The sequence below is a fragment of the Lampetra fluviatilis genome, chromosome 23 (assembly GCF_964198595.1).
Source record: "Lampetra fluviatilis chromosome 23, kcLamFluv1.1, whole genome shotgun sequence".
Taxonomy (NCBI): Eukaryota; Metazoa; Chordata; class Hyperoartia; order Petromyzontiformes; family Petromyzontidae; genus Lampetra; species Lampetra fluviatilis.
The window spans coordinates 12,641,110-12,663,175 of record NC_136297.1 but is presented as its reverse complement, the minus strand read 5'-3'; the positions used below and the strand labels follow the sequence as shown (position 1 = coordinate 12,663,175).

The 22,066-nt window shown below is 54.1% G+C and overlaps 2 protein-coding genes across 18 annotated transcripts in view; one reads left to right on the top strand and one right to left on the bottom strand.

Annotated features, from left to right (window-relative positions):
- The window catches only part of LOC144940824 (C-Jun-amino-terminal kinase-interacting protein 3-like), a 56,626-nt gene extending 42,014 nt beyond the window's left edge, over positions 1–14,612 (top strand). For 10 of the 17 annotated variants that reach the window (XM_078867272.1, XM_078867273.1, XM_078867271.1 and 7 more), the window contains 15 exons: positions 513–620; positions 989–1,099; positions 1,405–1,552; positions 2,010–2,210; positions 3,895–4,174; positions 4,745–4,873; positions 5,533–5,613; positions 6,180–6,247; positions 6,818–6,966; positions 7,465–7,636; positions 7,833–7,946; positions 9,128–9,166; positions 11,709–11,870; positions 12,686–12,856; positions 14,285–14,612. In XM_078867272.1, coding sequence (XP_078723398.1) covers positions 513–620; positions 989–1,099; positions 1,405–1,552; positions 2,010–2,210; positions 3,895–4,174; positions 4,745–4,873; positions 5,533–5,613; positions 6,180–6,247; positions 6,818–6,966; positions 7,465–7,636; positions 7,833–7,946; positions 9,128–9,166; positions 11,709–11,870; positions 12,686–12,856; positions 14,285–14,397 — 2,046 coding nt within the window. In that variant the 3' untranslated portion in view covers positions 14,398–14,612. The remainder of the gene's footprint in view (positions 1–512; positions 621–988; positions 1,100–1,404; positions 1,553–2,009; positions 2,211–3,894; positions 4,175–4,744; positions 4,874–5,532; positions 5,614–6,179; positions 6,248–6,817; positions 6,967–7,464; positions 7,637–7,832; positions 7,947–9,127; positions 9,167–11,708; positions 11,871–12,685; positions 12,857–14,284) is intronic. The other 7 variants (XM_078867276.1, XM_078867274.1, XM_078867266.1 and 4 more) reach the window with 4 other exon arrangements.
- Positions 14,613–17,589: 2,977 nt separating this feature from the next.
- Positions 17,590–21,852, bottom strand: LOC144940823 (small ubiquitin-related modifier 3). The gene is made up of 4 exons (XM_078867259.1): positions 21,710–21,852; positions 19,444–19,572; positions 19,036–19,107; positions 17,590–18,545 (listed from the first exon to the last, which is right to left on the bottom strand). The coding sequence occupies exons 1-4, from the start codon at positions 21,728–21,730 to the stop codon at positions 18,483–18,485; spliced, it is 285 nt and encodes a 94-aa protein (XP_078723385.1). The 5' UTR covers positions 21,731–21,852; the 3' UTR covers positions 17,590–18,482.
- Positions 21,853–22,066: the final 214 nt, after the last annotated feature.

The window sequence follows — 22,066 nt, the reverse complement described above, 5'->3', positions numbered from 1 at the left end:
ACGTGTGATGCCACGTGTGATGCCACGTGTGATTCCACGTGTGATGTCACGTGTGATGCCACGTGTGATGCCACGTCTAATGCCACGTGTGATGCCACGTGTGATGCCACGTGTGATGCCACGTGTGATGCCACGTGTGATGCCACGTGTGATGCCACGTCTGATGCCACGTGTGATGCCACGTGTGATGTCACGTGTGACACTGGTGGTGAGAATCTACGCGAAAGCGTGGCGTGTGACATCATCGCCTTGGCTGAAAAGGCTTACCCATCGCAAAGTCAACATTTGCCAAATTCGAAATAACTGAATTAGGATTATACGGTCAGACCGATGCCCCAGATCACTCTTGCAAACGAGACTCACTTCCTGGTCTCCTTGAGTTCTCACCGCCTGGTTTATGTTGCGTTCAATCCACGCCTTTGTGTGGACAATCGCTGTCCCTGCCAACCCGTTAGAGCTGGCACACCTGCCTTGGATTCAACACCGAGTGTCTTGGATTAAACATTAAAAAGCTTATTTACTTCCAGAGTCCCAACGAAGGGCAAGAGGACAACAAGGTGGTTAACATGGCCATCCCGGTGTACTGCAGGCCGCTCGTGGAGAAAGACCCCACGATGAAGGTGAGTCCCCCATCAGCAGCTGCGGGTAGTAAATAGCTCGGCGGTGAGATGCGAAGTCTGGGAGGAGCGGTGGCACAGTGCAGGGTCTGGTTGAATGATCACGTGGTGCGGTTGCGAGGGGTTGGATTGATTATGCCTGATGAGGTTGTTGATTGGATTACGCCGGCAGGGCCCCTGGTGTGGCTTGGCCCCACTCCCCCCGCCCCCCTCCACCGTGTGCGGGTGCAGTGGCCGTCCCTTCACCCGCTCCTAATGAATGAATTTCTCGTGAATGATGACGATGATGATTTTCATGATGACGACAACGATGATGACGATGATCACGATGATGACGATGATGATGACGACACACCACTGTCCATGTGCAGCTGTGGTGTGCGGCCGGTGTGAACCTGGCCGGGGGGCCCTCGCCCGCCTCTCCCGCCATCCGGAGGCGCATGTCGCCCTCCCTCACCAACGGGGACAGCCAGTACGACAAGGTCGGTGCCCGTCTCTCTCCCTCTCTCCATCTCTCTCTCTCTCTCTCTGAGTGCAGCTCACAATAAGTCGAGTGTGGTGGGGGTAAAGTGTGAGTACTCCAACCTCTTCCTATGCGTCTGTCCAGCTGGGACGAGAGCTCCTCTAGTGCGGAGGCCGCTGCGGTCGGCGCTGACCTTTACCCTTTTACGCAGTCATCGGTGGCAAATGGAGAGTGCCTGTGAATGACGTGCCCGGTCTCGCTGGGCGTGCGAGCACTTAACAGGATTGCCGTCGGCAATGAGGAATGTTTTGTCGGCGTCGGCAGAAGGAGGCGACGCCGAGCCTGGTGTGGATCTGCACGAGCACGCACTCCACCAGCAAGGTGATCATCATCGACGCGAACCAGCCGGCCAACATCATGGACCAGTTCGTCGTCTGCAACTCGCACATCCTCTGCATCTCCAGTGTGCCCGGTGAGCGGCTCGCGTCCGCCGCTCGCTCGGTTCGCCGAGTTTGCGCGTGCACTCGGATTTCCCTCGTGTCAGACTTATTTCCCCACCACCGCCGATCGTTTTCATTTGGTTTTGTTTTTTACATTATTACAAAGTACATTGCTAACCACGTCGCGTACCGAAATAGAATGAACGCCATTCAACAGAGAGCCCTCTTGTAGAAGATGATTATGAACGCGCCGCTTTAAAATGGGGGAGATACTTTTCCTGCAAGATTATTCCGAACAACCACATTAAAACAAGACTTCCTGAAGACTATATTGTAAGATGAACCCCCGAATTTTCCTTTTAAAATACAGGGAGGAAGGTGCGTCTCGTAATCCGGAGAACACGGTACGCGTTCGCTCTGCGCCGGCAATCTTGTCAGCCCGCCCCCTCGATTGTCTCCTCCCACCCCCCCCACCTCTCTCTGGCGCAGGCTACCAGGAGGGCGACTACCCGGCCGGGGAGGTGGTGACGGACACGGGCACTCCCAGCAGCCCCCCGGAGGGCAGCCCTGGCGAAGGGGTCCTCGGAGCCATCACCCTGGTCGGCTCGTGTGCCGCCGTCGGATGCAAGAGCCTGCAGACGGACAGCCCCTCCTGCTCCGACACGCCCGGCTCCGAGAAGGGCGCCGCCGGTAAGTGGGGGCCGCCTTCCCACCCCCCCCACCCGCCCCACACGGCCACCGCCACCACCGCACGAGGACAGCCACAACACCGGGGCACTTTCAACTTGTGCTGCTGCGCCCCCGCCGCACGACAGCGTTCGCTCGCTCGCAGGCGGCTCGGAGCCGCGGGGGGGGAACGTACGTGTGTGTGTGCGTGTTGAACTTCTTTCACACTGTACGTAGCCAACCGTGCCAATCGGAGGTGCGGGAACCGCTGACAACCGAGAAGGCATCGGCAACCACGCAGTGAAAACTAATTTCTTGATAACTGCTTTTTGTGTTTGGTTTGTTGTCCTTCCCCCACACTTCCGATTAGCGCGATTGGCTACGTACGATGCCAAAGAAGTTGTACGTACATGCGTACGGAGAGCCGGTGGCAAATTCCCGTGCCGAACAACGCGCGGCACAGCCCGAGAAGCTCGTTGCAGCCCCGGGCTGTGAGCGAGCCGCAGTGTGGCCGGCTGCCCTTCCGGGGTCACGTGTTGAGGCAGCAGTCGCTCCCGCCCAATCGATGTCTGAACAAGTCGGCTCGGGTGCCGCGTTGAGACTTGGTGCCTGCGGTTTCTGAACGTTTGAAATATCGTCCGTTTATCTTTTGCTCACGGGCCTCCTACAGAGTCTGAACTTGACGCAGGAGTCTTGGTGGAGACGATTCCTTGTCATCCCCAATCAGTGCGACGCGTGACGCCACAAACTTGTCTTACCTACCATGCGATCGCTAAAGTAACGTTTTACCTGGACACCATGGCAAAACGAGACACCGTACCTCAAGGGACGTTCCACGTGGAACATTTCGATAAATGAAATGGAATACAAATGTATTTCTAAATGGACGTATATTTTAGCCCTTTATCCTAAATGAACATAACGAAACTGAACCCACTCCAATTAACGTAATGAGAAGGCCTCTGCGCAATCAGTCTTTACGCCGTTTAACAGAATGTCCTCGGAGGCTTCCATCGATCACATTGATCCTGTTTGCATGCGGTCCTGTGACCATGGCAACCGGCACAGCAACATTTATCACAATTCACCCCGAAAATAAATGACCTTTTTTCCATCTAAAATGTGCCCACGGCTTCGAGAAAATGTTTATTTAAAAAAATACACTCACGGCACGTACAATACACCTTCTTGCCACTCAGTGAAAGATATGCAGATGCACATTGCAGTGAATTTATGTTGTACATGATTTGTGTTTGTACAGCCTGGCAGCAAACGCAGCCGTCCGCCCCAGCTCGGTATAATTCTTGGTTTGCCACCAAGCCGGGAAGAGAGGACTTCTATGGAATGCCGCCTCACCTCTACCTGGAAAAGAAAGCGTCACCTTCCCTTCATCGCTCTTTTTGTATTCACTCGGCCAGTCAGAGGCCCGGTCCACGTCACCAGTTTTCCGTTTCCAGTTTGCCTTGATTTTTCTTCGCTCCTCTCGTTATCTCTGTCACGGCGGAGATTGCCGGCCCTCGTAGTCCGCCCTCGGATCCTGCCCACGGCACGCGGCATGCTCCAACCGTTTGGGCGCCGCACGCCGAGCGTCGCGAACCCCGCCTCGCCGTCCGCCTCGCCGTCCGCCTCGCGAGCGGCGCGCCCGCGTGGCTGCCCGACCGCGGCGGGCCCCGTGCGTAACGCGCCCGCCCGTGCCCCCTCGCCGCAGGTCGCTCCGCCGCGTCGGCTCCGGCCTCCGGCGCCGCCACAGCCGCCGGAGGGACCTCGTCGTCGTCGCAAGACGAGGAGGACGGAGGCGCTTTCTGCCCGGACGCCCCGAACGCGGAGGAGGCCACGGAGGCCACGGAGATCGCCGCCGGGGCGACGGACGTGGACTCTGCCGCCAACGTGCCGGGCTCGGAGCGGCTGGGGCCGCACACGGAGCACGTGTTCACCGACCCGCTGGGCGTGCAGAGCCCCACGGAGACGGCCCGCGAGCACCCCGCCGGGTGAGGGGCCGCCACGGCCTGGGACGGATTTCTAGTCGCAGCTCGGCTCACGCTTTGCCTCTGGCTCACGCTCGTGCATCTCTCTGGAAGCTACTGAGTCGGCCTGCATTAAGAGGCCGAGCCAGGATGTATTCATATGGTGAATGTTGATCTACGGCGTTGCTACGTTCGTGTCGAGGTTGGTGTGAGTGAGCCAGTGGGCGGCTTCAGGAGCATCCTCACGGTGAGCGTCTGAAACGCTACGGACGAGCCAACGAAGCGGGCAGTGGCGTCGCTACGCGGTCCTTGGTTGAATAAAAAAAGAATTCAGTAACCAACTTTTGAACCCTATCTATGTGAATTTTACAGGCCATGTTTGTGAGGGGCTGAATCAGCAGGGGACAAATAGTCACAATATTTACTAATTTAAACTTTGTAACTCCTGATCTTCTTTGCCTTCTGGCCAAAATGTCTCAAATGGTTTGTTTATTTCTTCATCTTCCCAACTCTATTCCAATCCCCTACCCCCCCCCCCCCACCCCACTTAACACTCATGCACTCTCACTCCGATCCCCGGCCTCATGCGATCAGCAGTGGGGTGGACGACCCCCTGACAAGAGAGGGGTCCCCCTCACCCTCCTCAGAGCAGGACGCGTCGGCCTGCGACGGCGAGCTGAGCAGCATGTTGCCCACCATGTGGCTGGGCGCGCAGAACGGATGGTACGGCGCCCCCAACAACCTCAACAACCTGAACAACCTGAACCCGCTCTTCCACTTTGCGATTCCGAGCCGCGCTGGTGGGGGGGCCACGCTGGGGCCAACGCGGCGCCGCACGAACAGAGCCGTGCCACTGGCGCCGTGCTTAAGTTCCGCTGGCTGACCTTGCGCGCGCTGCAGACGCATCACCGCCCCCCAGCACAGCTGGGACCCGAGCCAGATTCAGACGTGTCGTGAGGCCGGCATAGCACGGCGTGGTTACCGGCTCGGCCCGGCAAATAGCCAGTGGAAAACCACCGTGCCGTGCTGGCTTGGCCCAGATGGTGCCAGTGGATATGGGGGGTCCCTGTGGCCACCAGCACCGCACCGCCGGCCTCGCTTTGCTTCTCCACTGTGAGCTGACCTTACCGGAGATGTTTATCACGATATTCATGACCAGAGCGTCGAGACCACCGGCTCTCGGCCTGTGGTCAGCACACCACTGGTGCTGCCCAGCAAGGCCGTGGCAAGTGGTCTGTGCAAATATTGCCAATACGAACCTTGTAAGGTACTTGTATCCATGCTGTCAATAGGATGGGTTGAGTTTGTTTGACACTTTAACGTATGGTGAGCGCTTTTTTATATGTATGTTCCTGTGTGCGCGTGTGTGTGTGTGCGCGCAGCCTTTATGTGCACTTGGCAGCCCGGCACTGGAAAAAGTGTTTACATACCATCAAGCTGAAGGACGCGGTGCTGAGCATCGTGTAAGTGGCCTGCACGTCTGCCAAACGTTAGTTCGGTCTGACGCGTCGGGTTTAGCAGGCGGCATCGCGATTCGTGGTAGGTTTTCTTGGGTTGTGCCCCGTAATGATCTCGCCAAAAATGTATGTCGTCATTCCCTCCACCACTCGACGTAGCCGGTTGTCGTTGTTTTCGGCTCGCTCGCCCATAAGCCGAAGAACAATTATCACTCCGCCAAATTGACCAAATAGAGAGACGCGACGTCCACTTGAAGTCGCACCGAGCAAGTTGTGAAATTCGCCGTGACACGGTGACCAGTGTGTGTGCGCGTTGCGCTGTTAACACGGACATATTCTACTATTGAATGCCTTCTTCTTCGAGTGCTCGTATTGTTAATAACGTGATTTGTGTTGTCGCTGTCTTGCACGCCTGCGTTTTGTGCGCCCGTGCACAACACAGGCGAGGTTTGCTATGTATGGTGCGAAATAAGTTCTACAGACATAGCGTGCATTCTCCTGCCGTGTGTGTGTCTGTGTGACTCTGTAACCGTGCGTTCTCCTGCCCCCGTGTCTGTGTGCGTACGTTGCAGGCACGTCAAGGGCAGGGTGCTCGTCGCCTTGGCTGATGGCACACTCGCCATTTTCCACCGTGCCACAGGTCTTTCCCGACACTCTCCCCGCATTTCTCACACCGGGCATGGCAGTTGAAACGAGAGAGCGAGTTTCTTCACACGAGAGGGCGTTGGCGACTGAGCTAAAAGTCTTGATTCTCTCTCAATAACGAAGCTTTAGATTGACGGAAGAAGGCATCGAACGCACAGCCTAGATACTATCTGCAATATAAGAGCTATTCGTTTCTTTAATTTTATCTTCCTTTAATACGACTGAAATCCCCTCCCTCGCAGCAGGACGAATGGATAAAGTGTGGGTAGCACCACCTCTTACAGGATGTCTGGGCAGCGTGAAAGAGTAGGCCAATGACCCTATGAAGGGGGCTGTATGTAGAGCTCCCTCGAGCCGAGGCGGCGGTTGCTGATAGACATCTGAAATTGCATTAAAACTGCAGTCAAGGGGGAAGCCAATAATCCCGATCATCATCGCATGTCAACGTTTTAAATCATCACGGCAACCCCGGCACGCACCTTCACTGACGCACGCACGCGTCTGTGTGTACGTCGCGCTCATGCCTGCGTGTATTGCTCCCCTGAACCCCCCCCCCCCGTGCCAGAGGGCTGCTGGGACCTCTCCAACTACCACCTGCTGGATCTGGGCCGGCCCCACCACTCGATCCGCTGCATGACGGTGGTGCACGACCGCGTGTGGTGCGGCTACCGCAACAAAGTGCACGTGGTGCACCCCAAGAACATGCGCATCGAGGTGCGGGCGACTCGCCCCACCCCCCCCACCTGCCCATCCCCCGCCCCCCTGCTCCCCCACCCCCCGCTCCCCCCCGACCCTCCATCCCCACGCACTTGCGTTGTGTATGGGACGGGCGGAACAACAGTGAAGCGAGCGGCTCGCAATCGGAAGTTTGCGAGGAGTTCAAGTCCTGGTTGTGGGGGGAGGGGTTTGACTCAGGCCATCATCCCTCCCTCTGGAGTCGATAAAACGAGCACCTCTTTGTGGGGAAGTCAGCAGTGGTTGTGGGGCCGCACGGCACGAGCGAGACGAAGCAAAACGAGACGTTGGAAACAAAGCCCAAAATTAATTCCAGAATCAAATTGAGAAGGCAGACGGTGACATTCGATCAAGTCGTGGCACTTGGCTACACGCCTGTTCCTCGTGCCAATTAGTTTAATGCGCAAGCATTGCAACAGAATCAGAACGCGGCTTTACCTAAATCCGGGCGGTCGGGGCGCGTGTCTCGTGGCACAGAAATCGTTTGATGCGCACCCACGCAAGGAGAGCCAGGTGCGGCAGCTGGCGTGGATCGGCGACGGCGTGTGGGTCTCCATCCGGCTGGACTCGACGCTGCGGCTCTACCACGCGCACACGCACCAGCACCTGCAGGACGTCGACATCGAACCCTACGTCAGCAAGATGCTGGGTAACCCGGCCGCGGCCCGTCGCACGCACGCATGCACGCACGCACGCAGCGGTCGATTAGCGCGGTTGGCTACGTACGGTGCGGAAGACGTTAAACGTAAACGTGCATTCGAGCGACGAACGCGGTCGCCGCCACCGCATCGGATCGCGCCGGGAGTAGATCGATGTCCGGCGTGCGTAACGGTGCGGTGTGGCAGGCACGGGGAAGCTGGGCTTCTCCTTCGTGCGCATCACGGCGCTGCTGGTGGCCTGCAACCGCCTGTGGGTGGGCACGGGCAACGGCGTCATCATCTCCATCCCGCTCACCGAGAGTAAGTTGTGCTCCGGTCGTACAGCGCACGCCGCCACCGCTGCCGCTGCCATAGCATTGCGAAACTAAAAGACGGCCCAAGCAAAGCAAATCGCCCGGACCTTGTGCCTTGGGGAGCTGTGCCCAGGCCGAGCGTCCGCGGCCTGTCCCAAACCGGTTTGAAGCCTTCGCTAATAGAACAATTTTTAATCTCGTCGCTGAATTCCGTTGTGAGAATTCGGCGAGCTGAAAGCAATGGTAGTTGGTGCATCATTCAGCACTGGTGCACCTGCCTTGGTTTGGCCGTGTCGGGTGGCGAAAAGTTTCGCGCATAAATCTATCCCATAATTTGAAGTATAACCATTAGGCAAGTAGATAAAAGCGACGGTCAATCGCCTCATTCTGTCGGCACAGGGATGTAGACTAAAGCGCGGTCAGAGTGCTTGACCGTGATTTTAAAGTCACGTCGACAACGAAGCTTGGGAGTCTTCTCGACGTGACACACGCAGCCCGTGGGGGGGGGGGAGGGGGGCGTGTTTACCAGATGAGAGCCACGTGTCTCTTTTTTGGTTTGCGCTTTTCTTGAGGCAAAGCCCTTCTAAATCCGTGCCCACGTGGGCCGGAGAGCCGTCGCCCGGTGAGCCGTCGACCCGGTGGCATGACTTGCTGGGTGTCGATAGCCTGACTGTCCGGTTGGTCCCCTTTGATCTCCGACGGACGGGTGATCTCTGTAAGCTGGAATGTCACACGCTTGACCGACCCTTTTAATATCTGGTCATCTGGTGCGAAGCAACCATATGGGTGAGTGTGATCGGCTGACTATTCGCGTGGCCAGGTGAGCTGCTTACTGGCTGGTGTTGGATGTTACTTTGGCCGTCTTCAACTTTTTCCTTTTTCCAAAACCCAAAAAGAGACCCGGCAGTCAGGTGTGCTAAGTGTCTCGGTCTGAGAAGTCGTCACTTGGTCAGGGTGGCTTCGACAAATGCACGACGGCTTCGTAGTCTCGCAGGCCGAGAGCGTCAAAGGATTTACGAAGCGTGCTGAGATTGGTGGGAGTGGTGTCGAGGCTTTGAATTAACACGTTGCTTATCTTCCCTTTAGTTTAGCCTCTCGCGGCGTATCTATAAATGGATGTGTGTGCGTGTGTGTATACGTGCAAAACAACAAAACTGCGGCGGCTAATTTTGTCCTTTCCCTGCTTAGCTGTAGTGCTCATGGAGGGACGTGTGTTGGGTTTGCGGGGTAAGTGTGACCAGCCCCGTTGCTCTGTGCGCGCACGGACCCAGGCCTGCCGTGACGGAGCGTGCATGTGGCACCCTCCCACCGCCGCCCCACCCCCCACCGCCGCACGCGCTCGTGCTTGGCTTCCGTGTCTCAATATTTTTTGCTCTTTTTGTCTTCGTCGTCGTTGGAGGTTTTGCCGTCTGTCTTGCCGAGCTCGTGTCTGCGCAATCCCAAGTTCGGCGTGCCCAGCCCGTCGCCCCCGCCGTGTTGCGTTAAACGCCAGTTTTATACCCCCGAAGTGTCCACAAAGGGCTGGAGCTTTCCCGCTGATATCAGCGTTGAGCCATTGGTTGCTCATCTCCCGTTTTTAACAGCCCCGAACCAGTGGGGGGGAATTCCACATTGCTGTTGTGGGGGACGAGCCCATCCACAGGGTGACCGGTAGTTGATTTCCCCAAAAAGCGGTACTAATTTTATTGAGCCCAGAGAGATGATGGGCAGAGTTAACCCCCAACTAGGATATGAGCTCTCCCGCTGAGACACCCGGCGGTCGGTTACATGTTTGGTAACAAAAATATCTATAATATTAAAAATGTCAACCAAAAATATACAAATTGTTAAACCTGCTTCAAGTTACTTAGAGAGAATTCACAATATTCACGTTTCATCTAAATTATTCAGCCTTTAAAGCTGAGCTCGGCTGGAAAATTGACAATCGTAAAGAGTGCAGTGCTCTTGTTTGTGGAGTCGTGGGTGGCCAGGTGGCTGAGATAATCGTTTAGCTGCACTTGACCCTAGACTCAAACCTCGGGTTTGGCGTTGCTGGCTCGCAGCTCTGATATTCACGACAGCAGGATCCTGCGCCCCGGCAATAGGAAGGGGTCCTTCCACCCGAGGGGGGGGGGGGGGGGTTCACATGAATTGGCAAGCTCACAGGGAGTGCGTCATAGCAAATAATCACAATCACAACAACATCAGCGTTCTCATAACGGTACGAACATAATCGCTAAATAAGGCCTTGCTTCCTCGTTCACCGCACCTATTTATGAGTATTCCTCTCTGGCATGGCACTTGGAATTTATACATTCATGGAAATGCTGTAAAAGTCCGAAATAAAATTCTGATTTGTTTTATTTATTTGTTTATTCATTCTGGATATTAGCAGCACACGGCACTGTGCTGTCTAAAACTGTCGGTGCCTTTTTCAAGAAATTTATAATAAAAACATTTCTTCCTGGTTCTTCATGTTTGGAATCGGTGAGCGATAATGTAAATTATTTTGGGTTTACCCACGATTTTATACGTGTATATACACACACACTCTTAAAACAATTGAGTAAAAGAAGCAGTGATGTTACATTCTGAGCAAGGCACGGGTTCTACAACAACTCCCTGCTTGAACAACGAGACGTTGCCCGTGCGGCTGGCTGGGATCTTTGGGCCGCGTCGCGCGTTAAACGGGAAACCTCTTACGCTTGCGCAAACGCTTACTGCTGCCACTGCTCGGTCCCTCCGTCGTCGCATTCGTCAACGTCCACGTCTTTCATCGGCCACGGTCTTCTTGAGCAGCTCTCCAAATCCCAGAGCAAGCTTCCCAACGACTACACGCCTGCCTTGAGGGAAGGAGTCATTAGCATCCTAATTGCTCCCATTTGCTCACGTGTTTTCATCGCTGACATCTCTCAACACCGTTTAATGATAATAATAATAATCCCACTGTTAATAATCGGCAAAGCGATTTTAATTAAAGGGCCTGCATTGAAAGTGTTCTCTGCCGAGCTATATACCCACGAGTGCAGCAATTGGTCTGTCCCCTGTAAGCCGCCTTGCGTCGGCGCAGGAGGCCCCCACACGAGGCCCCCACACGAGGCCCCTCCATCGGTGCCCCTCCATCGGTGCCCCTCCATCGGTGCCCCACTCTTGGCCCCCTCGAGCATCCGGGGCTCTCCCTGCTGCAATGCCGAGGGCAGCGACTGCGTCACCGAGTCTGTCGTGCGACGACATTCAAGATCGGCGCTATTTTGTATGGAAAGTCGCGGCCAAACGAGTCGTCTGCCTGGCTCCCCCGGCGTAACCGGTTCAGCTCCTCGGCTCAACCGCTTGCGAGTCCGTACGCTCAACCACTCGTCCTGGTGTCCTGACACCGCCGGCGCACGACAGGGCTCGGCCCGTCCGCCAGGTGTGCGCGATGGGCGGGAGAGTCGCCACGTGCCGGGGCAGCAGGACAGGAGGGAGTCGGCTGCCCCTGCTGCAGTCTCACGCACGTGCCCCACGCACGCACGCACGCGTGGCCACGTGTTCCACACACGCATGGCCATGGCCACGTGCCCCACGCACGCATGGCTTGTGCCGGAGTAACGCACGCACGCGCGCCTCCGTCGCTCGTGCGCTTTATTGCACATTGTGCCGCACAACCGCACGTACGCGCGTGCGTTGTGCCAGCGTAACCGCGTGTGCATGCGCGTATAACCGCTCGAGTTTGTCTTTCATACACGCGCGTGTTAGTGTGCGTGCGCGCGTAACTCCGCACGCGCGTGTGTGTGTGTGCGCGTGACACCAGGGAGGGCGTCTCCTGCGACCGGCGCCCACACGGACGAGGAAACGAGCGGAGAAGATCAGGCGCCGGTTCCCGCCTCCTTCATCCCCTACTGCTCCATGCTGCAGGCCCAGCTGTGCTTCCACGGTCACCGCGACGCCGTCAAGTTCTTCGTGGCCGTGCCGGGTGAGCAGGGCGGCAAGGTGGTGGTGGCGGCGCACTGGTGACACTCGCAGCAAGACGTTCCAGGGTTCGATCCCCGATACAGGCGCCTTTGTGCGTGTGGAGTTTATATGTTAGTCTTTGGGTCTTTCGGTAAAGTCACGTAGATAGTTTTTTTTTGTTATTTTCTTTGAACCTGTCTACGTGACGAGTTTCTATGTTCCTCCCCCTGTTCTGCACTGGTGTCCTCTGGATTCTCCGGTTTCCTCCCATAGCGAAAAAATAACCATGCAGTGTAACCGGCCGACTTTTCACTTGACATCACACACAGCGGCAGCATGGCCCCTAACTGTGACGACTTGGCAGGACTCTCCTGAAAGTGAGTCCTGAGACTCGTTGAGGCGACGCTGCTGCCGTTGCCACTGCTTGAACTGTTGGGATTTGCGCTAGACCCCCAGAGTGTCCGTGTGGGGGGGGTTCTCGCCAAGAACCAGCTCTCGTTGACTCTTGACGAGACACCGAATGTTGATACCAGTTAAGAGTTTGCTTGCATTCAAAAAATGCTGCCGAATAATTTCACTCCCAGTCATGTATTTGTCCAATGTTATTTAATTATTCATTAACATTTACACAACGAGTCATCATCATCAACAATCATCAGCCATGATCAATCAACTGCTGGATGAAGTCCTCCCCGAGCCGCTGCCGACTCTCCCTGCCTTGCGACGTGGCTTGACGCCGTGAAGGTCCGCAGGCAATGAGGCTGCGGCCACCGCCGCGCTCCTCGCTCCGGCCGTGCCGTTGGCGCTGACTCTGCGCTCTCTCCCCGCCCGCGGCAGGCTCGGCGCGAGCGTGCCTGCTGAGCAGGAGCTGCTCGGAGAACTTTGGGGAGAAGACTGCGCTGTCCCCCACGAGCGAGACGCACCACCCCATGGTGCAGCAGCCGCAGCAGCACCTCAAGTCCATGCTGGTGATGAGCGGCGGAGAGGGCTACATCGACTTCCGCATCGGTCGGTCCTTCTCCCCCCTCCCCCCCGCACCTCCCCCATGAGACTGCATGCACGGTCCGGCCGGGTAAAACCGGCCACGGAGGTCAACCGGTCAAAACCGGTCGCCCGGGTCAACCGGTCAAAACCAGTCGTGTGGGTCATCCGGTCAAAACCGGTCACGCGGGTCAGCCCGCCTCCTCACTGCGGCCACGTGACTTGGAATTTATCGACTTGTTGAATAAAATTGGATTCTCTCGTTCACGATGCATGCAGCTGACCGTGCTCGTAAAGCATCTATTGGTTCCGAGCCATTTTTGTATTCGGTGTTTGTACAGCTCAACTCTCCAGCAGGGCTGGCCATACGAGCACTGCGATGAGTTGAACGATGAAGGGGACTGCGTCTCTTAATTCGTGGAACCAGAAAAAGAAAATGGGGCCGGGTGACAATTAGGATAAAGATGGAAGGACGAAGAGTGGGAGAAATCAGGGAGAGTGTAATTAGGACTTAACTTGTGAAGCGCGCAGGCGAGAAGGATTAGAGGTGGAGGGGAGGGGGGATTGGCAGCGTGAACCACCAGGAGGAGAGAATTCTAAACATTCAGGGCAGCAGAGGAGAGGGAGCAACCGTCTGATCGGGGGAGTGGCGAGGAGGGAGGTCGACTGGTGTAAGACCATTTAGAATTTTAAAAACGGTGGGCGTGCTATCGTAATTGGCGTTTTGTGATTTCCTTGATGGAGTGCAAGTCAGAACTCTGGAGTTTTGAATCGTCGAGTTATGAGTGAGGGATGATGACGTCACCCTGCTGCTGCTCTATTTAAGAACGGGAGCAAGAGCAGAGCCTCACCATTCTGGCGAATTGTCCGATGATGCTGGATGCAATTACCAGCGAAACGTCGTACTAAAAAATTGTAAATGTTGTGGTTTCACGCTTCAACACACCGGTGGGCTAAAGCAGTGAACTATTTGTCTTTTGTCAACGTGACACTTTTTTTGCTGATTGGCCGTGTCGGGTGGTGGAGGGTTACGACACATTTATAAATAACGCGATCTAACCCAAAAACGTTGATTATGGTCAATATTAGATGTGGAAAAAGTGATACACGGGGATTCAGCAGCAGAAAGGGTAGGACAATTGTCGATCTGGAAGACGTCACCCAGGCGAAGGTAAGAGATGAGAGATGCGAGGAGAGAAGGAAGGCTTCAGATCAAAGAATGTCACCCAAGGTTACAGACATTCTCAACAAGCGTCCTCTAAGAATATAACTTAAACTAGGAGGAGCATCATCATCATCAAGGGTCGACTTTGTGCCAATGAGACCCAGATTTAGAACTATTCCTGTGCAGAACATTTGAGGATATCCAGGTTATTGCATTATTGTGCACAATTGTGTCCACGTGTCTATATGTGTGTGTGTGTGCGTGTGTGCACGCGTCTGTGTTGCGTGCAGGCGATGGGGAAGAGGAGGACACCGATGACAGCTTGGGGAAGTTGAAACCCGTCGTCACGAAAGCCGAGCGTAGCCACCTCATCGTCTGGCAAGTCATGTGCCCCGAAGAGTGATGGCAGCCACAGAGCGGGAGTGCTCCAAGAGTCGCCTATTCACCCGCACTGCCGGATCCTTGGGGGGGGGTGGGCGAGTGGTCACGTGACCCCGCGCGCTTACTCCCCCACCCGCCCCTCGCCGCCGGTGTCGTTGGAGTGTGGAGAACTTTCTCCAGCAGTCCGCTTCCAAACGAGCTCGCTGTACTCACTTTGTGCTGCACTAAAAGAGAAAACGAAATCCACCCCCCCCCCCCCTCCTCCCCCCCCCCACATTAAAAATGGAACTCCCCGTCGGTCAGGTGTCCACACGCTGACGAACGTGAGTTTGCATGCGACGGCGACGCGTTCCATTTTACGCCCGGGGGTTTTACCGAGCCGCCGCTGTCGTGGCTGCCCCCGGGGGGCGTGAACGCCGAGGCCGCCCCCATTTGATTCGTCGAGTTGTGCATTTTTTTTTGTATCGGTGTTAATTTTTCGAAAATCTCACTAATCAATGAAAACCCTTCACGTGCCCATGTGATTAATCGTGTCACAAAAATAAGATAACTTTGGACCACACGGCAGGCCCCTCGGCGGTGGCTGTAGAGTTGAGCTCACCGTGGTGTGGTCACCCCCCCCCCCCCCCCCGGGGTTGCGTGCCGCGCTCACGGGGCTGTTGGCAACCGCGGAGTGAATCGAGGCCGGTCGGACTGCGGCAGTCCTACGACACTTTACATAATCGTAGCAAGGTGGCAGCGATTGCTTCGGTCGATTGCGGCCTTCGCCACAAACGTGCAGCGAAACATCCCCGAGCTTCGTTTTAACTTTCCTGTAAAAAAAATCCCAAGTTTTGCTAAACTTGAAAGATGCCGAATCAGACAAATGTACGCTCCGTATAAAGAAACATTTGTGGAAGTCATTGCCTGGGGCAGTGTTTATGCAGCCTTAATTGTATGCGAATGAAACACGGGCACAGGAGCGCGTACTTAATCTTGAACCCTCGGTGAACATGTGCGGACTTGGGTGGTTGCGTTTATTATTTTTGTTATTTTATTTATTCAACTTGATTTTTTTGTGTTGTCCGTTTCCGATGACGGCTCTCGTCATGTTGCACAGCGCACCGAGGACGGCGCGGTGAGAACGCAGGGAAAGGCATCCCTCACCCTCGTCCTTGCTCCACACAAAATGAAATAACGAATTTGGGATGCCCACCCACCTCCTCCCCCACTTGAAAATGAGATGTAATGCAGTCTTATGGAGCCAGCTGCCCTGCACAGAATGGGTGGGTTAGAGGATAGGAAAGCATCGGAAACTTTGCACAAAGTTTTCCCGAAGGTTCGCCACAATTCCACCGTGGATCGTGTGCAACGGCTTGTCATCTGATCGGTATTCCCGATGTTAACATAGTAAGTTGAAAGTTGTGAATCAAAAAAACCTTTTTTTAAATGCAAAAAACTGTAAAGTTATTGATTTTCCATGTTTGTTGAACTTCGCACCGTACGTAGCCAGCTAATCCGCAGGTTTGGTGGAAGGATAACAGTGCATCACTTTGGAATTCCAAATGCTAATACACAGGGTCCGATTCACCCCCCCCCCCCCCCCCATTGCGCTCCGGTCTGCTGTTCCCGAGGTTGGCTAAATTTGCGCGAGCATCGTTTTGTGGCCCCAAACCTGTGGCGAGAATTTGCGTTGGTCGCCAACCCCCCGGGGGGAAGTCCATCGATGATCAAGCCCCAACCCCGGCTCCGAGTCCTACACGGTGGAGCTCGCGCGAGCACTTTGCGCAAAACCCTGCCACGTGAGCAACTCGGGACACCTTAAATCCTTCTTTTAAATCTTTTACCTCGGCTTAACAGCATGTTTGTGTAAACACTACCCGTTTTAAAATATAAAAAACCCCATGAAACTAATTCTGTACAGATCCATAACTTGCAAAACAAAGGAACCTGCTGTTACTCTCGACTTGTAATTAATGAACAAATGCGGATGAAATTGTTGTGCACATTGTGTAAACGTTAAAGGTGTGTGTGTGTGTGCGTGCCGTCTAACGACGTTGCTGGCGTGGTGTGTACATTGAGAACAATAACTGCTGTTAATGTAGGTGCATAACAAGCATGGTTTCCCTGTATTAGTGCAACGTCATTGCAGCTGTTGTGTTTGTGTCGAAGCATATCCTCCTTGTACCATATCAATGTACCCACGTGATGTTGTCCAAGCACCTATAAAGCAGTATTTGTGCGTCACAGAACTTGCCGTGTTCCTGCTCGTCTTTCGGTTCTATCTGGTCAATCAACACCTCACGCGTGGTGTTAAGAGTACCACGCATGCTCGAGTGACGCCATGCAATCCACATGGACACAGACACGTCATGTCCATTGGTGGATGAGCTCTATTGGAAGTTCAGCCTTCACTGTTGGTGCATGCAGTTCACCCCGAAAAGGACATCAACTTTGACTGGTCACTTTCTGCTAAAAAAAAGACATTCCAGGTTGACTTTTCACTCGGTTAAGCAAAGCTCGCATATCGAGTGTGGCCACCTAGTGATGGAGGAAGTAATAACTAGTGGAGGATGTAATAACTCGTGAATGTAGTAACGACTCCTAGCGGCGGAGAATGTAATAACGACTCGAGCAGAAACAATGCTTTGAGGTTGGAATTCAAGATGGCGCCCCTTGGAAGTGCTTCTCACCCATGGCCAGGGTTGGAATTGTGAATGGCAGCTGTAGTTTCTACATTTGACTGCAAGAATAAAACGATGGTTATTTTAATAATGCATGTGGATGAAATTACTCTCGGCATATTTTACTCAAATCAGGGCAGTCGTCGCCACCAAATTTCATTTGGTTCCATTTCCAATGAGCAATGACCTTGTTTTTGAATGGGCTTGGATGAACACGACCGTATGGTTGTACAGGTTCACCAGTCGGTAGCACCTCCCCTCAACAATATCCCATCCACAAATGAGTAGAGGACACTTGGGGATTGGAATGCAGTGGAATTCAGGACGTTTTACAAAACATTCAAGTGGGGTGCACAAGCATAAATTGTGTAGCAGAGCTAAATCGAGTTTGCAAAAATAGTTATCGAAATAACCCTTAACTGCTTCATAAAGGGAATGCAGAGCTCATGGTTTGCTTAATCAGATCAGCCACTCTGCTGTGAAGGTTGCACCGTAGACTACTTTCAGAAATCAGACAATTTGGTTGCAAGAACATAACACTCCTGATGACGTAACTTTTAAACACTTTATTAAATGAACGTGAAGTACAAGTAAACAAAAGATAAGACCAATAAACATGAAAGCCTACTGTGTTTGTACACTCTTGGAAAAGTAAAACTTAGCTAAAAATATAGCGAGGAAAATGGCAGCACTTTGTTTAAAAAGATTCACAAATCCTACCTCATTCCCAAGCTACACCTTTTCAGTAGAAACTCATCAACTCCGCTGTTCTTGGACGTTTCCATCCTCCAACCTCTACACAAATACAGACTGCATTCACTACAACATGCACGTAAAATTAAATGTGACAAACCCTTTGTGAATCCTTTTAAATCATAACGAATGCTCATCAAAGTCAAATGGTATAGGATAGGACCATTTATTACATTCTAATTCAAAACAAAGTGAAATTACAAACCATCACAAACAGATTAATCAATGTGGGCTTCCACTCAGGGTCTTTTGTATAATGCACTGCACATCATATCAATGGGGCCTATTAATTGGGCTTTGTCACTTGCAGAAAGGGGTACATAATTCAAGATGGCCACCATTGCCATCAAAACCAGCAGTTACAGTATGTCAGCATTAGCTTTGAAAAATGTATGCATTAGCGAGAATTTTAAAAAAATGAAGGTGCTCCATTTAGCGAGTAAGATTTCATTACTAAAACTGACAATAATACAGGACCCTTGTAAATGACTGCATTTTCCTTACTTTTATTTCCAGATGGTGTTAACACAACATACTGGTCCTTTTTCCATTTCAGCAATGCCGCTTGCTTCGACGCTATTGAACGTGGGGGGATAACTTCGGGGGCCGAGTTGACAGAACGGTAAAAAGAAACGCGACCATTTTTTTAGTTTTTTTACTCGGTGGGAGGCCAGGTTCTGCCACTGTCTGCTTAGCACCCGCCTCCTGTCTGCTGCTGGAAAACATCAATGGTGTCTTCGTCTTCCATCTCCAACTGTCAAGCAACAAAGATAACACCAAGCGAGCACACACACACACCACACACACCTTTAACATTACCTCCGGTTACAGAGTTAACCCACAAATCAGAATATTTATTTATCCTGGGAGAAATCCGGTTAACTATTGAGCTCATTTTATTCACATGTCCATTCAGGACACGGTCAGAAAGTTGCAACAAATAAAAAAAACGATGGGAGTGCAAAGTATAGGAAAGCTAAACGTATCACTGAAAATAAATCAAAACTAGACTATTTTACCAGGTGAAGCCCACCGAGCTATTCGTTTTCCAGAAGCGACCTGGCCCCAACTCTTGCTCGGTTACCATTCAAAATCTAAAGTGGGCCACTGGGTCCATCCTGGTTATCTTGCATGCTTATATATGTGTAATGTACAGCCGCAGCTACGCGTAGCTTTTTAAAAGTGCAGGTGTTCGCCAAGCACGTGATCGCGAGCTTAGCGATGCTGTAACGTAAACTTCTCACCTGTGCTGGCGTGTCCGTTTCATTGATGGGCTGCCCGTCGAACCGAAATCTTATCTGACGCATTTGCAGCCCCTGTGTTACAGAACAAAAACACGATTGCATTAAAATCGAAATAAAACCTTAAGAGCAACACCAAATATTTTTCCAGCGGTTTACAGATCTACGTCTCGAGAGAACAAAGAATTACTCATTGTACATACTAGCGGGGAAAACAGATCAAGATGCACTCGATACAAACAACAAGCAGCGCACACGGACATCCATTACTCAGAATGCTGTATGCAGCCGTACTTTGTGCAACACGAATACTTCTGGGGGGTGCTGTGAGCAGGATGCGAAGTGAACACAAACGGGGTTATGGAAACGCCGGCACTACCGGCAAGTCATTGTACGGCTGGATGCTCTCACCTGTCTTTCGCAGTACGCCTTCATCAGCTTGGTCAGAGGAGTATGCCGCTTGATTTTAAACTGCACCACGGAGCCGTCCTGGCCCGCCACCTTCAGGTTGATGTGATCATTCTCCGTCTTCACTCCCTCCTGCCGCACCACCGGACGTTTAAAAGGAACACAAGATGCACGACTTGAAAAAAAATCACGGCTTTGTGTAGGTACAGCATGTGCCGCTTGCAAGAGGCCCAAGACCAGAGGCGAGAAAACAATGGACCGCCGGAGTTGTACACAGAAGACAATTGGGTAATTTATACAGGGCATACACATTCGGCATGCACGGGATGTAATATCGGGAGTTTTATGGGGGTGTGAAATTAACTGCAAAAAAACTGTAGAATAACAAATCAAGGCTAATGGGGAGCTGCAGAATTTCAAGCGAGATGTGGTTTAGCAGCAAGTAGCTTCTGGTGACCTGAAGTTCACCAGCCACTGTAAATGCACATTTTACACAATTGACGACTTGAGCACGTTCCCACGCCGTTCAGCCACGTGCAAGAATGTAGTGAACCCAAAAGGTCGTAGCTGGAGCCACAGCAAATGTACAACACGTACTGCTTACACGTGCCCTATACCGGGACAAATGTGCATTTCATTGTTGCTGTATTTTAATTAAAAACAATTCTTAGCGGCCTGCTGTTATTCTTGTACATTATTTACTGGCACGTCTCCCCGCCAAGTCTGCTGCCTCGGCTCGACCCCCCCCCCCGAAACATTGAGTGAACATGGACGAGTACGCATGCTTGCATACACCACAGCGTGCACGCGAGAGATGCTTGCACATGCTGTGCAAAGCAATCGACGTCGAGAAGCGAGAGGGGCGGTCGGCAGCGCGGTGGAAGTCACCAAGACGCGCCGCGACTGTGCACGCCATCATGGCGCCCCCACACAAAGTTTCGGTGGCTTTGTGTGCGTGTGGGGGGCAGCTTGGCCAGGCTGGGACATGGCAGGGCACAAGTGAAGACCAGATCGTCGTGGACCGCAGTGGTGGACGATCAATAACCTAACGGTGCTAGGATGTTCGGCAAACACAGGTCCAGTAAAGGAAACGGGGGGTGGTAGGGTGGTGGTCAGGCCGCACCGACAGGGCAGGAGAGGGCTGGCCATGCACCAAGTCTGGCTGGCCCTGGGAAGATGTGGACATGGTTGGGGAGAGGATTATTCAGATGCCAGGTAGAGCCACGGAAGGCCAGCTTAGGCCGTACCAGACGAAGCGGGGCCGCAGAACAGCGAGCGCGGTTGGCTTACGTACGGTGCGAAAGAAGTTCAACGCACATATACACACAAGCAGCAGGGCCATAGGGGCAGGGTGGCTAGGGGCTAAACGCACAGCGTGCCAGGCTGCCGCAGCTGATGTATCGTGATTGGGGAAACCCGGCTAGGCCACGGGAGGCCGGGCAGGCCGAGGAGGCAGGGACAATGAAAGCGATAGGAGGCCGTGCAGCTCGAGAGGGAGAGAAGGGGTTGTTGAGGTGGGGTGGGGGAGGAAGACGAAGCAGCAGCGGCTCAAGCCGGCTGGGCGGGCAGGCCTCTTGGCAAGTAGCGAGGAGCGGGCAGCAGCAGCAGCACGGCCATGTGCGATGTGCGGGCGGGCGGGCCCAGGCCACGCGAGGGCTGCGGGAGGGCCTGGCCAGGGGGAGAGGCCGGGCGGACGCATCTCGTCAAGACTGTAAAGTCTCCTCAACCACAACATCAACAACTAAAATAACATCCAGCGAGCTAAAAGGCCGATATCTTAGACCCCCACCGCGTCTCGTTTGTCGCGCGAACCCCCCAGAACTGAACAACTAAAACAAGCGGGAGAATTGTGGCGCCATCCGCGAGGTGCTCCGCGGGCCGTCGTCGTTGTGCCGCAGCAGCCGGAGCAGTCGAGGCGGGAGTCGTGGGGGGGGGGGGCCTCTTTAGAAGAAGAACACCGCCGGCGACTTGGCGGGGAAGGTTGGAGGGCAACGAGGAAGTTCGTCGATGGGGTGGCGCGAACATCGTTCCGAGCATCGCAGAGCGGCAGTCGCGAGAGAGAGAGAGGCACGGGCCGGGGCCTGTGCATCGGCACCGTCGTCGTCGTCGTTAACATGGCGGCAACAGCGAGCGCGGGACGCGGGGCGACAAAAACGTGCGGCGATCCTCCTCCTCCCTCTTCCACCTCATCACCGCCACCATCACCACCTCGCTCCACCACCGGCAACGGCGGCGGCGAATCAACACGAGCGACGGAGGCGCCTCTCACCTTGGGTTTTTCGTCTCCCATGGTTCGAGGCGGAGGCGGCGGCTGCTGTAGGCGGCGGCTTGTGGCGGCAAGAGGCCGAGCGAGAGTCGAGCGCGGCGAGCTGCGAGGCTTTTGTTGTTGCCGTGCCGCCCCCCCCCCCGTGATGCGCCAACGGCCCCGGGCGCCCCCCACCACTCGGCCGCCGCTTCCTCGTGCGCCGATTGGTCGAGCTGCGTGACGTCAGCGGCAGGGGCAAGGTTTATAGAGGTGGGGTGGGGATGGTGGGGTTCAGGGGGGGGATGGAGGGGGGGGATGGAGGGGGGGTGGAGGGGTTGAGGGGGGGGGGATGGAGGGGTTGAGGGGGGGGGGTTGAGGGGG

What these genes read in the sequence shown, in the direction of transcription:
- LOC144940823 (XM_078867259.1), bottom strand. Translation starts at nt 21,730, where the DNA reads ATGGGAGACGAAAAACCCAAG. An exon ending in AGGCGTACTGCGAAAGACAG is followed by an intron (nt 19,108 to 19,443) that starts GTGAGAGCATCC and finishes TCTGTAACACAG; the next exon opens with GGGCTGCAAATGCGTCAGAT. An exon ending in AAACGGACACGCCAGCACAG is followed by an intron (nt 18,546 to 19,035) that starts GTGAGAAGTTTA and finishes GTTGCTTGACAG; the next exon opens with TTGGAGATGGAAGACGAAGA.